Source organism: Dasypus novemcinctus, chromosome 5 (assembly GCF_030445035.2).
Source record: "Dasypus novemcinctus isolate mDasNov1 chromosome 5, mDasNov1.1.hap2, whole genome shotgun sequence".
In the NCBI taxonomy this organism is placed as follows: Eukaryota; Metazoa; Chordata; class Mammalia; order Cingulata; family Dasypodidae; genus Dasypus; species Dasypus novemcinctus.
Window position 1 is genome coordinate 121863789 of NC_080677.1, and position 12557 is coordinate 121876345.

General features: G+C 38.8%; 1 protein-coding gene across 1 annotated transcript in view; it reads left to right on the forward strand.

Annotated features, from left to right (window-relative positions):
- The window catches only part of LOC101415845 (maltase-glucoamylase), a 217273-nt gene that overhangs the window by 39696 nt on the left and 165020 nt on the right, over positions 1-12557 (forward strand). The window contains exons 17-26 of the mRNA XM_058297493.2: positions 324-440; positions 880-1034; positions 2075-2159; positions 2922-2978; positions 3871-3995; positions 6747-6835; positions 7505-7554; positions 7981-8148; positions 9687-9839; positions 10164-10364. Coding sequence (XP_058153476.1) covers positions 324-440; positions 880-1034; positions 2075-2159; positions 2922-2978; positions 3871-3995; positions 6747-6835; positions 7505-7554; positions 7981-8148; positions 9687-9839; positions 10164-10364 — 1200 coding nt within the window. The remainder of the gene's footprint in view (positions 1-323; positions 441-879; positions 1035-2074; positions 2160-2921; positions 2979-3870; positions 3996-6746; positions 6836-7504; positions 7555-7980; positions 8149-9686; positions 9840-10163; positions 10365-12557) is intronic.

The window sequence follows — 12557 nt, forward strand, 5'->3', positions numbered from 1 at the left end:
GAATTTGAAAAAAAAAAGAGCTGGGAGGAAGTCAAGACTTCTTGGAAAAGATGGCACAAGTTTAACATTGAAAAAATGGGTATATTTCATCAGACTAATGGGGGAGGACATTTTAAGATTGAAAGATAAAAAATAAAAATTAGCGAAAACAGTAATGTGCCTTTAGGGACTGGTGCATAGGATTCCTGGTGGTCTGGGTAGGAAATGATACTGGACAGGTTGGTTGGAGCCAGGTTATGAAGAGCTAATAGGAAAAGCAACAAGAAACCCTTGATGGTTTTTGAATGATCAGAGTTTTATGTGCTCTCTGTGTGCCCTTCCAGGTAGGTCCTGACATATGCGGCTTTGCATTGGATGCCTCTGAGGAGCTCTGCAGGAGGTGGATGCAGCTGGGAGCATTTTATCCATTTTCCAGGAATCACAATGGCCAAGGCTACAAGGTAAGTCTTCCAAAAGATAAGATCAAAAGAAAGTTGGCATACATTAGACCTGCATCTGTCAGTATCCTACAAAGAATCCGACCTCTTCCATGGTGGTTTCGCTTCACATTTTATCCATGTTGCTCATTTTGTAATGAAAATCAATTGAGGAAACACTTCAAAATTTTATAAATGACAATACACTGAGAAGAATTCTGAAGAGTGAGTGATCCAGAATGGGTTGTAAGATAAAGTATGGCCGCCTACTTTTGAAACGACCACCCCTTGCTCACCAGTGCTCTTAGAGCCAAAGTTTGTAAAGTAGGTCCCAGGCCATTCAGAAACAAAACTCTCAGTTGCCATGAATGGGAGTGGGGCGGGGGGACTGTCTCTGGAATTCTCCAGGTGCTTATGAAATTCCATAGCTAAACCATAACTACAACCTTCTGCTTCCTACCAGGCTCAGGATCCTGCCTCCTTCGGAGCAAACTCCCTGCTATTGAATTCTTCCAAGCACTATCTTAACATCCGCTATACTTTATTGCCCTACCTCTACACTCTCTTCTACCATGCTCACAGCCGGGGGGACACAGTGGCCCGGCCCCTTCTGCATGAGTAAGTTCACCTAACTCACAGGGGTTTTGTTAATTCAACCTGAATGGCATTGACTATTCATCATCAGATGTCAGAGTGAAATTTGAAATAATTCAAGCAATTATTCAGATATTTTTTCTAATTGGAATGCCCAATTGATATTTATAAGGATATAGCTGCCTAGATATTATTCTAGGGGTATTTAAGTATTATAGTATGTTCTCTTTTGGGGAGAGCTCTGGACCTAAAACATGGATTTGAGGTCTTTTCTTTGTTCTTCCACTAACTAACTCTATATCTTAGACAAATCATTAGGTTCTTTGGTCCTTATTACTTTAGTCCTAATTTAAGGGATTTTATAATTTGCATACTAGTTTCCTCCTGCAGTAATGCATTACTATTCCAGGACTTTACTCAGGCTCTAGGTATGAGCCTGATATTTGAAGACAACTAAAAATAGTGCAGAGGATTTCTAGAACTCTAGAATTCTTATTGCCAGCAAATGGCCTCTCTACATTAATTCTAAAAAAGTAATGCTTTAATGGCTTTCCTTGTCAATATATAGTTATGAATCTCACTTATATGTCTAACACACAAGGCCCTCATGCACATATTTGCACTATTATATAGTCATTCTTTTGGTTACGATTTTGCCATCTGGAATTTCCTGTTAAAAGGCAAATATCCTTGAAGATAAAATAGTAAAAATTAAAATTATCTGCTAATTTCCATGAACAGTTCTAGTTCCTTCTTGATAATCAGCTGAATTTGAAAATTTATTATTTATTTTACTTACTATTATTATTTTTTAATAGATTCATGGCTGGGGCTGCCTAGCACAGTTTCGAGAACAGGAAATTTGGTCCCACCTGATGTTAGAATAGGAAGGTACAGGGTCTGGGGAAGGCCAGAAAAGTGGATCTGTCAGTGGTGTTTGAGGAGGTGTCAGAATAGTTTGGGGGGTTTGCTCCTGGCAGGCTGTCTGCATGTTTTGGGGAGGATAGGGGGACAGCTGCCAGAAAGCAGCCCAAATCTCAGTGAATCGTCTCTTTTGTCTCCAGGTTCTATGGTGACAACAACACTTGGGATGTGCACCGACAGTTTTTATGGGGACCAGGCCTCCTCATCACTCCAGTTCTGGATGAGGCAAGTGTTCCTGCAGGGATGCACTCGTGGTCTCTGCTTCTGTTTCTATTTACCCTCCAAACTCTGCTCTGTTCCTGGAGTCATTTCTAAATGCATTTCCAACATCTGTGGAGGAGTCAGCTTTGAAAAGGGTGTGCTATGCTTTTGGGGGCATGCATATCTGATACTTACATGCATTCTTCTCCAAAAACTCTTTTTCTCTTGTCCAAGTTCCCAACCAGTGTAGAAGCAGCCGCTGGCAAATCTGGGGTTTGTGTAGGGGTTGTTGACTCAGTCTGATAACAGATCACTACTTGTTCTGCAATGTAGAGGGGCTATGACCCAGCACTCTGACTCTAAAGTCAGCCTGATTGGAGTGTGATTGTTGCCTCTTCCCCTTAGTACCTATGTGATCATGGGCAAATTGTTGGGCTGGTTACTCATTTGGGGTAGTTAGGAAGATTAAATGAGGTAATCCATGTAAAGCTGGAACCTTTACCACAGTATGTGTTTTGTTATTATTATTTGTTTTATTTCATTGTTATTATCTTATTCCTAATGTCACCCCATTTGGGATTTTTCTTTGGGTTGGCAAGTTTTTGGTTATCTTATTCCTATTAGAGGTAAAGGTAGACAAAAGACACTATTAAATAACAAAGAAAAGAAAAGCCATTTCCATCTTCTCAGTACATAGTTAAGGTGTTCCCTAAGGAATGCTAAGAAATCCATTTTATCTGTTTCAGAGTCTGAGCCGTGAAGGCCAATATTTTGTTTTAATTTCAGGGTGCAGAAAAGGTGATGGCATATGTGCCTGATGCAGTCTGGTACGACTATGAGACTGTAAGTAGCTTTGACTTTTCTTAAACTTGTCAAGATCATAGCTGCAGCTACATAGACAAGATGCCTTCCTAGAGAGAAAAGCATCTATCCATGTACAGGAGGGTTTCTATAGTGCTTTCTGTAATTTCATAGCAGAGCCTAAGTCATGCACAAACAGTGGGGCTTGGAGCTTCTCATGCAAAATCCGAGCCCCGAACAAGCTTTTCGAGTTCTTTTTATACAGAGGAAGGGCCAAATGGTTCTTTGTTTCAGTGCTCAATAAGCTTGAATTAACATAGATCTTCTACATCCTAGGTAAGCTTTTAGCATGGACTTCATACATTCTAGATAAGCTTTTGGCACATTTGGTTTGCATTTTCCCTGAATACTTAGTTTATAGAGTTTGCATTGCTAAACTGCTTTTCTGGGACTGGAGTTGTTGTCATGGTTACCAACGGCAGGGCTGCAGTTCTCACTGTCCCAAACGCACTGCTCAGGACATTTACAGCTCAGGTTATCTACGAAGAGATGAACAGCCCCCCACCCATAGGCTACATCAATATACTTTCTTGAGTAATAACATATAAACTCAAATAGAGTGTCTTATGAGCAAGTATTGGAGGGACCTATGAGCAATTTGTGCTTCATCAGGAATCAGATTATTTGCTTAGAACTAACAGTTCATATGCACAGCCTTAGCATGGCATAAATGTTTGCACAAACACCACAACTGATTATAGAACATGTTGCACCTAATTTTTCCCCCTTCCTCTTGTTTTACTGCCTAATTAGTCAGTAATTTAGCTAGGTGGAGAAGGGAGAAAGCTGTAGATAACTCAGCAGCACAAGGATAAGCAGAGGAAGTGGCTGTGCTGCTCATGCCAATGTGTTTGATTTACCTGCATGTTATCAGGGGGGCCAAGTAAGTTGGAGGAAGCAAAAAGTCGAGATGGAACTTCCTGCAGATAAAATTGGACTTCACCTTCGAGGAGGCTACATCTTCCCCACACAACAGCCAGCCACAACCACTGCAGCCAGGTAAGCAATGCCGGGAGTAACTCACAAAGCAGGTCTATATATATAGGCACTATATATAGTGCGAGGAGAAAGGGTACAGGTATGTGGAGTCATCAAACTCTGTCCTCTGGATTTCCCTTGGACTCTTCTGAGGAAGCTGTTGGTTTAGAACTGTGTCTGGATGGATTTTGAAAGACATTATCACCATCCCTTCCTAAATCCCCAGAGTGAGTGTCTCTTCAAAGCACACTGGGGACTAGGTGGGTAGCCTTCCTGGGTAGCCCAGAGCTGTCCTGCTTTTAGCACTGAAAGTCCCAAGTCCTGGGAAATTTCTCAATCTTGGGCAAACTGGGACGGTTGCTCGCCTTACCTGTTCTAGCTTTGCCATGCATCCATGGTGCTGGGCTCAGGACTCGATCGTTTTCATTTCTAAAGTGTGGGGTCCACAGTTCACCTCTTCATAATTTGAATTGCCCATTCCTTTTCTTCCACTGAGCCTTTGCTTTCCTGAGATTCAAAAATGGGTTAAAAATTACCTTCTTGTGGGAGCCTCAAATCTTCTCCATATCATTGGTTTCTCCTTTAGGCATTATATTATATATTATATTATGTTATGTTATGTTATGTTATGTTATGTTATGTTATGTTATGTTATATTATATATTATATTATATTATTAATGAGGCCATCTGTACTAAAGGGGTACACGTTTATAAGTATATGTCTCTAAAATTATTAACTTTAAAAAACAGGCTGAGGGTTCTTTGGAGGCTGGAAGCTTGCCTTTCTTTTAAACCTTCCTTACTACCTTCATTTTTCAAACTGTAGACATTTTATGATACTGATAGAAAATATGCCTAAATCTAAAACTGGCTAGTTTCTTTTTTCTCTAGTTGTTCTGCTTTAGGTTGTTCTGCACATTGATACAAGATTATTTTTCCAAAAAGAAAATCTCCCCTGCTTGAAGTGTAAACTCTTTAATTATAGGGTGTTTAAAGCTAATCACTATCTGGTTCCAAATTATTTTAAGAACAATATCTCCTGCCACACCTTAATACATACCTGTTAGCCAGTCACACACAAAAAAAGCTTGCTGTTCCCCAAACCTAACCATCCATTTTATTGCATTTGGGCCTCTGCATTTATTGCTCTTTTCAATATACTTTTCAATATACCCTCCATATTAAATTATTTCATCTTTAAGAAATCATCCCCAACTCTTCTGGCAGAGGGAATGCTGCCACTTCTAACCTTGACTTTTTAAAATACTTATGTACTTCTTAATATTTTTAAATAATTCAATTATGGTTATTTTATATTGGGAACATAAATCTACAGGGAATATAAATCTACAGTTAGTTATTTTTTAGGTGGTTAGTGATTTTTTGTTTTTCAAACTGAGGTAATCTTAAGGATCCAAATAGGGATCTCATAGCTCCAGAAATGATTTGCCTGTTCTTCTGTTGCAAGCCAGAGACTGCTGCCAACTTGGGATCATATTAGCTTCCTTCACACATACCGGCTTCATGTGGAAATTAGGGGTTCATCTTCTCTACCCTGGATTACAAGGCTTAGTTGCCCAGTTTTATCATTGATATAGGCATTTGCCCCAGTGCAATCCCAGATTTTGCTTACTGAGCACACTTTTGATTTTAGCTCACTGTTTGGTTTTTGTTGTTTTGGTCTTTCAAATGGTATATTGCTTGTTTTCTTGCAAGCCCAGCAATATTTTAATAGAAATATGTGATGTATCTAGTGGGTAGGTCCTTTAGGATATCTAGAGTTTTTCAGAATATGGCGTCCACAATACTGCTGGATGAGTCAGACTGGACTCCTATAATATCTTAACTTACCTTTTTTATGTCACACATCACTTTTTCCTCATTTGGTGAATGTCTCTAATCTTTCTTATAATATGTAATGTTATCAAGGTCAGGAGTTGTGATTTCTTAGACTTCCCAGTCAATGATAGGGACACAATGCATGGCTGTTAAGTGAAAACAGGTGATTTGGTTGATAACTGACTTGGGTTAGCTTAGCATACAGAGTTTGACTGACCTGTGAAAGAATTCTGCAGGGAACACAATGCCAGTAAAGAATGCATGAGGGTAGGAAATTGGAAATTAGTCTAGAGGAGAGATTCAAAATGAAGTTGCTCTTTCTTTTCCTTTCCCTCGATGTCCATCTATTTCACCATCTCTTTGAGTAGTGTTTTCTGTTCCTCTTCTAAATTATGAAGCAGATAATTAAAATGTTGTTTTTCTCTCAAAACAAACTCATAATAAATAATCCAATAAAGAAAGTTACCATTATATAGATGGACCTTATTGTATTTTATTGCTTTCTAAGTAAAAATGGTCCTTGTGGGAAAGAAATGTATCTCCTCCTTCTGCCTCCATTAACACTTCTGCAGTTTTCATCTCTAAAATGAGCAGGCCTAACCAATTAGAGTCTAGGATATTTTTCATTTCTAATAGACTATATTCTAAATAACAGTTTCACTACCAGCTTTTTTTGTAGCTATTGCAGTGATTCTGGGGCTTAGATTCTTGTGTCCTATGTAGACTTTTCTTGCTGGAGTTTGGGGTTTCTCCATTTTCCCTGACAATACGAGATGCTCCTGTTGATTGTACCTTTGTGCCTGAAGAAAAGCAGAGCCATGCCCTGTCAGTAAGCTTTCCCATTTGAAATTTGATGGAAACCTTCCAGCTCATTTGGCAACATTCTTTGAGTCTAAGTCTTTGTCTCTTAGATAAATCTTCTTTTCCACAGTCGACGGAACCCTCTTGGTCTTATCATTGCCCTAGATGAGAAAAAAGAAGCAAAAGGTGAACTTTTCTGGGATGATGGGGAAACCACAGGTGAGCACTGTCAGGATAATGTTGCTGTTTCTGAATCTGCCACTTTGACCTCTATCCCTTCATTCCTGCTTGTCATTCAGCTGTGGAAAAAATCTCATCAGGCACAATTGCATTAGTAACTCAAGAGAAGAATTTTGTTTTTTTGGTTTCATTGCTCAGAGATAAGGAAAACTCATTTCTACTTCTTAGAATTCCACCACTGGCCAGCAATATAAATAGGCTCTCATTTTATTGTCAACAGGCAACTGGAAAAAATATTTTCAAGACTGTTCCTGTAATTCAATGTAGATATTTCCCCCAAAGATACATATGAACAAATGTCGCTGATAGGAAAGACTTAGGCATGCTGTGAGGCTGTGAGAATACACTTTTCTAGTATGCATACATGTAACCATGCTTTTTAGCACATTTTTCTGTCTCCAATCTGTCAATAATCTTGTGGCTCAAGCTTAGGAAATAGTTACTTTTGAGGCATATGCCTCAAAAGCTCTTAGAAGTAAATCTGTTCAAGGTTCTGGTGGAAAGGGGGAGAAAAACAGTGGCTTACCTTGGAGACCCTATTCATGATCTTGTCATTCTCAAGATGTAGCTTTAAGGAGAGAAAAAGGTGAAATCTGCTCTTCTGTGGTGGGCAAACCAGAATCTAACAAATCTTTCTCTTGCTTTCAGATACTGTGGCCACTGGAGCTTATGTTCTCTATGAGTTTTCTGTTACTCAAGTAAGTAAATTTTTTGAGTCTTCCATGTGGGCTCTTGACCAATTAGCTCATGTGTGTCTGTGTATGTATGCAATTATATTTGTGGCTTCATATGTATTTATGACTATAGGTGAACAGATTTCAATTTAACTTAACTTCCAATAATCAAGTCATCCGTGTTAGCAAGAGGAGGCAATGGTAAGGAAAATATAGGCAGTCAATGCTTCTAAATATAGTTTTATAAAATGTCTTTCTGTCTGTGTGTGTATTCCGATTTTTTTTTAATCAGGGGATTATTAAAATAAATTTATGCTTCTCAAGTACATATTAGTAGGGAGAACTGAGAGGCGTTCTGAGTGACTGGGTTATCTGGCTGAGGATGGAAAACTTGAGTGATTTGAAAATTTGTGTATGACTGGTAGCCCTTTGTGCTTGTTTGTTTTGCAGAACCGCTTGGATATAAAAGTTGTGCACTCAAACTACATAGATCCTAATAATTTAGCATTTAAGGAGATCAAAATCCTTGGGACCCAGGAACTTGGCAACATTACAGTAAAACGCAATGATAACCCAATTCAAACTTCTCCTAAAGTCACTTATGATTCCAAATTACAGGTAAAAGTCTATTTCGTCCAAGTGGTTTATCAAGAATTTTTTGTAGCATCATGTTGTTCCTTCTTGCCAAGGTTGCATGAACTCCTGAAGGACCAGCACATTCTCTGAGGCCTGTGGGAGAGAAGTCAGAGGGCTAGAAAAAACAAATCTGTGAGGAGGTACGAGAGCTAGAATGAGTTAAGGAACTGCTGAAGACCTGGGATGAAGTAAAACAGTATTATCATCCTTATTCCCTTCTCTGATACTTAGTCTTCTGCTCTCTCTGACTGGTTTTAACTTCAAAAAAAAAAAATAGCTATGATTGGGAAATAATTTTACAATCCTACCTAAAGGTGACTTATTTGATTAAATGATTATAATAAAATGATTTTTCATCAATTGTAATGAGACCTGACACTGCTGAGGAGGTTGTATTCATGGCCTTATGCTAGCACAAAAAAAAGAGGAAACAGGAAAGAAGTAGTCAAGATGATGGGGCAGGCCCTGAAATCAAAAAACCAATGCTTGGCTAGCACCCCTAGTGGACTTGCACTTACCTGCTAATGGCCACTGCTGTATTACATGGATTCTATGTGGTCAGACGGTGGAGGGTTTTAGGTGCCAGAATAGACAGACAGACTTCATCTAATGCTCAAAGAGCTGTACATTGGTTTTTAGAGCAACGATATACCATGGTAAAGAGCATTTTTCTGGGGTGAGCATGATGGGTTTATAGGACAGGGAAATTCAAGATGAATTTAGATTAGGAAGAGACAGGAAGAAGGATGATAATCCCTAGAATGCTATTTTGTTACTGCATACAAATGAGGACCTTCACTGTGGAAACTGCTATTTAAAGAAGAAACAAGCGTAAGAAAAATATACAGGGAGTATTAAATCTTTGGATTGGCAAGTGGCATTCAAAGAAGAAGGCTTCAAGTTTTGAACTTTTAGGCTTGGAGAGACGAAGAGAGTGGGGTGTTAGAAATGGCAGGAAACAACCATTTTGCTAACTAATTTTGCATTTGATAAAACTGAGACTCGAAAAATTACAATAATGTGACTAAGTTCCCATAGCAAAATGGGGAAGAGAATCCAGGCCACAAGATTCTTACTCCTGTGTCTTTCTACCATTTCACACTATCAGGGGACACTGGTTTAGGAAGAAGGGAGGGTAAAGAGAGAAACTCAATTTGGGATAATACTGTGTGTGCTTCTGTGTGTTATGCTGTGAGGGAAAGTGCTGAAGAGAGCCATCCTGATGAAACAGGGAGGAGGAAGAAGAGTCAGGGTAGGAGAGAAAAGGGGGTGAGCACGAAGGGTTTTATTTGACCTAATTCTTCTCAAAAATGTTATGTATAAGAGAGTTGTGACATTTGTTCTGCTGCTACTGGCTATTTCCCCCCTTCTACTGCTTTTCATATAAACTCCAGTGGTAGATTACTTGAATTGATGACAGTCAGGTCTTATTTCTACTTCCTGTCCTAAAAAGAAGTTTCAGATCCCATAAGGCCTTGTGCCTGAGGATGAATTTCCTTGTCACTTTCTCCTTTCTATAGGTTGCCCTTATCACAGAACTTAATCTTGACTTGGGACAAACATACACAGTGGAATGGAACCCGATGATAAGGGATGCAGGAAAAATAGACTGTTATCCTGATGAGTATGGGGCTTCCTCAGAAAACTGTACTGCCCGTGGCTGTGTCTGGGAGGTAATCAGAGTAACAATATTCACATATATTAAAATCCTCTGCACTTACTTTACCTTATTCATGAGCATAGTATCAATGTAACTACTAAAAATTGATAGAGGGAAAAGACTTCCAAAGGAATCTGAGTTTTCATTTGTGGGGTAGGAGTGGAACATTTTTACAAATATTTTGCATGGGACTAGAAATTTAAACTTTCATCAAATTAAATGTAAGCGAGTGAGTCATGGACTAACTTTATCTCCCTGTAAATTCTCTTTGTAACACCTTTCTAGTTGATAATCTTAGAACTATGTGCTGATATATGACTTTGGCCTTACCTTTCAGGCATCCAATTCTTCTGGAGTCCCTTTCTGTTACTTCACCAATGATCTATACTCCGTCAGTAATATTCAGTATAACTCAAATGGGGCAACAGCTGACATCACCTTAAAGTCTTCTCTTTATGCTAATAGTTTTCCCTCAACACCTGTGAGCTCCCTCCGCCTGAACGTTATCTACCATAAGAATGACATGCTGCAGTTTAAGGTAAACACGGCATATGTATAAAGTACTGCCTAGGCCCTTTTCAGTTCTATTAGTTATTGCTAGTCAAAGTTACAAAACCTTAAAGTAAGTTTGCTCTTCTAAGTTAACTATGTTGCAATATGCTAGATCATTATCCTAAGAGCAATGAGAGACCATTGATGGGACAGTGAGGCCTGCTCTGATTTGCATCTTGAAAATATTGCACTGTCTATATTAAGGAAAATAGGACATGAATGGATATGGAGAGATTAGCTAGTAAGTGATTGTAGTAGCCAGGAGAGGGATCATGGTAGCTTGGGCTGGGATCCAGGAAAGGTAACGGAGAAATTGGAGGCAGTATTGTAGAATTTACACTTGGATTCAATTATTTGCGTATAGAGAGCCCAGGACTCAGGAATGATTTTAAGAAGGAAAAATGGTTTATTGACAGCCTGCAGGACTCAGGAGCTTTCTGTTTCAGTCCCGAGCCCTGAACAAGATTTTTGAGTCCCTTTTATACAGAGAGGAAAGGCCAAATGGCTCTTTTGTTTCAGTTTTCAATAGGCTTGAATTAGCATATGTCTTCTACATCCTAGGTAAGCTTTTAGCATGGACTTCATACATTCTAGATAAGCTTTTAGCACATTTGGTTTGCATTTTCCCTGAATATTTAAAGTTTATGGACTTTGCATTGATAAACTGTTTCCTGGGACTGGAGTTGTTGCCATGGTCACCAAGGGCAGGACTGCGGCCTCTCATTGTCCTACACCCACAAGTCTGGACTGACAGTTTAGGTTAAGGTTATCTCCGAAGAGACAAAGAGCCTCCCACCCATAGCCCACATCAGTAGGATTACAGAATCTGGGAAGAGGAAGAGGGAGGAGTCTAGAATAATTCCCATGTTGCTGGCTTGAGCCTTTGTATGGATGGTGATGTCATTAACTGGAATAAGGTACATTGAAAAGATTTGAACTTGGGGAAATTTTGATGATCAGTTCAGTTTTGGATGCTGAATTTGTGATATCTGTGAAATAGCCATGAAGTATAGCAATCTCATCTCTTCCATGGCTTCAACTACATCAAAGTACTTACTAATTCAAGTAATTACAATTGAATAATTAAGTTGAAGTAATGGGCTGTTTTTATGTATGCTTCCCTACAAAACTGTAAGCTTCCCAAGAACAGAGATTTGTCCTTCAACTTTGTGCTTCTAGAATTTAACACAGAGCCTGGTAGAATGTACTGAGGGAAGGAATGGGAGATCAGGCCACTGCTTGCCTAAAACATTCTGCACAATCAGACATCCACCTGGACTCTGAGTTCTTTTATCACTTCTAATGCAGGATGATGCTATTTTTTATTTGCATACCTCACCACAGCACTAGCATGGGATAGGCACCCAGTAGGTTTGAAATTGATGAATTTACTTGGATTTCCAACCTTAATTCTTGCCTCTACCTACTTTACTTCATCATGACCATATAGTAGCTCTCTTCAAAGGTATGTCCCTCTTTCTGAGCCCACTTTAATTCTCTGTGCCTTTGTGTTTATTATTTCTCTACCTGGAATGGTGTTATCTCCTTTCTATGTTTGGTTAGTGGCTGCAAAGCTTTTAAGACTCAGCCCATATTTCTCCCATGAAACCATCTCAGTCTCCCAGAAAAAGCTTTGGGCATTTCCTTCCCTATAATCTCACAGCACTTCTACAAAGCTCTACATTAACACATATCACCCAGGTGTTATGGTTATCTTTTATCCACTTCCTAATGGATTTCTTAAAAGCAATGGCTATGTCTTATTCAGTTTAGTATTTTTAGCATCTCAAACAATACCAGTAAAGAGTATAATAGGTACTCAATGAATGAATTTAGATACTATTTTTTAGCAAGGATATATATTTATGTAGAGTTTATGCTTTTTAGGGGAGGATGCCTTTCAATTCAGAAAAGCTTTCAGATATTCACATACATGCATATGCTCATACACAAAGTAATAAATTATATATTCATATATACCACACTGATTGCAAACTGATTTTCCAAGAGAACACCACTGTCAAAATGAATAGTATCCTACAAATGAAATAAGGCAGATTCAGTTAAGAATGTCAAATCTGGTATTGTCTTTGACATTTTAATTAAATCCAAGGTATCGTGAGTTTAAAGAAGAAAGAAATATAGACTGCATGATTCTGCAAAGGGTATAGGTTGTAAG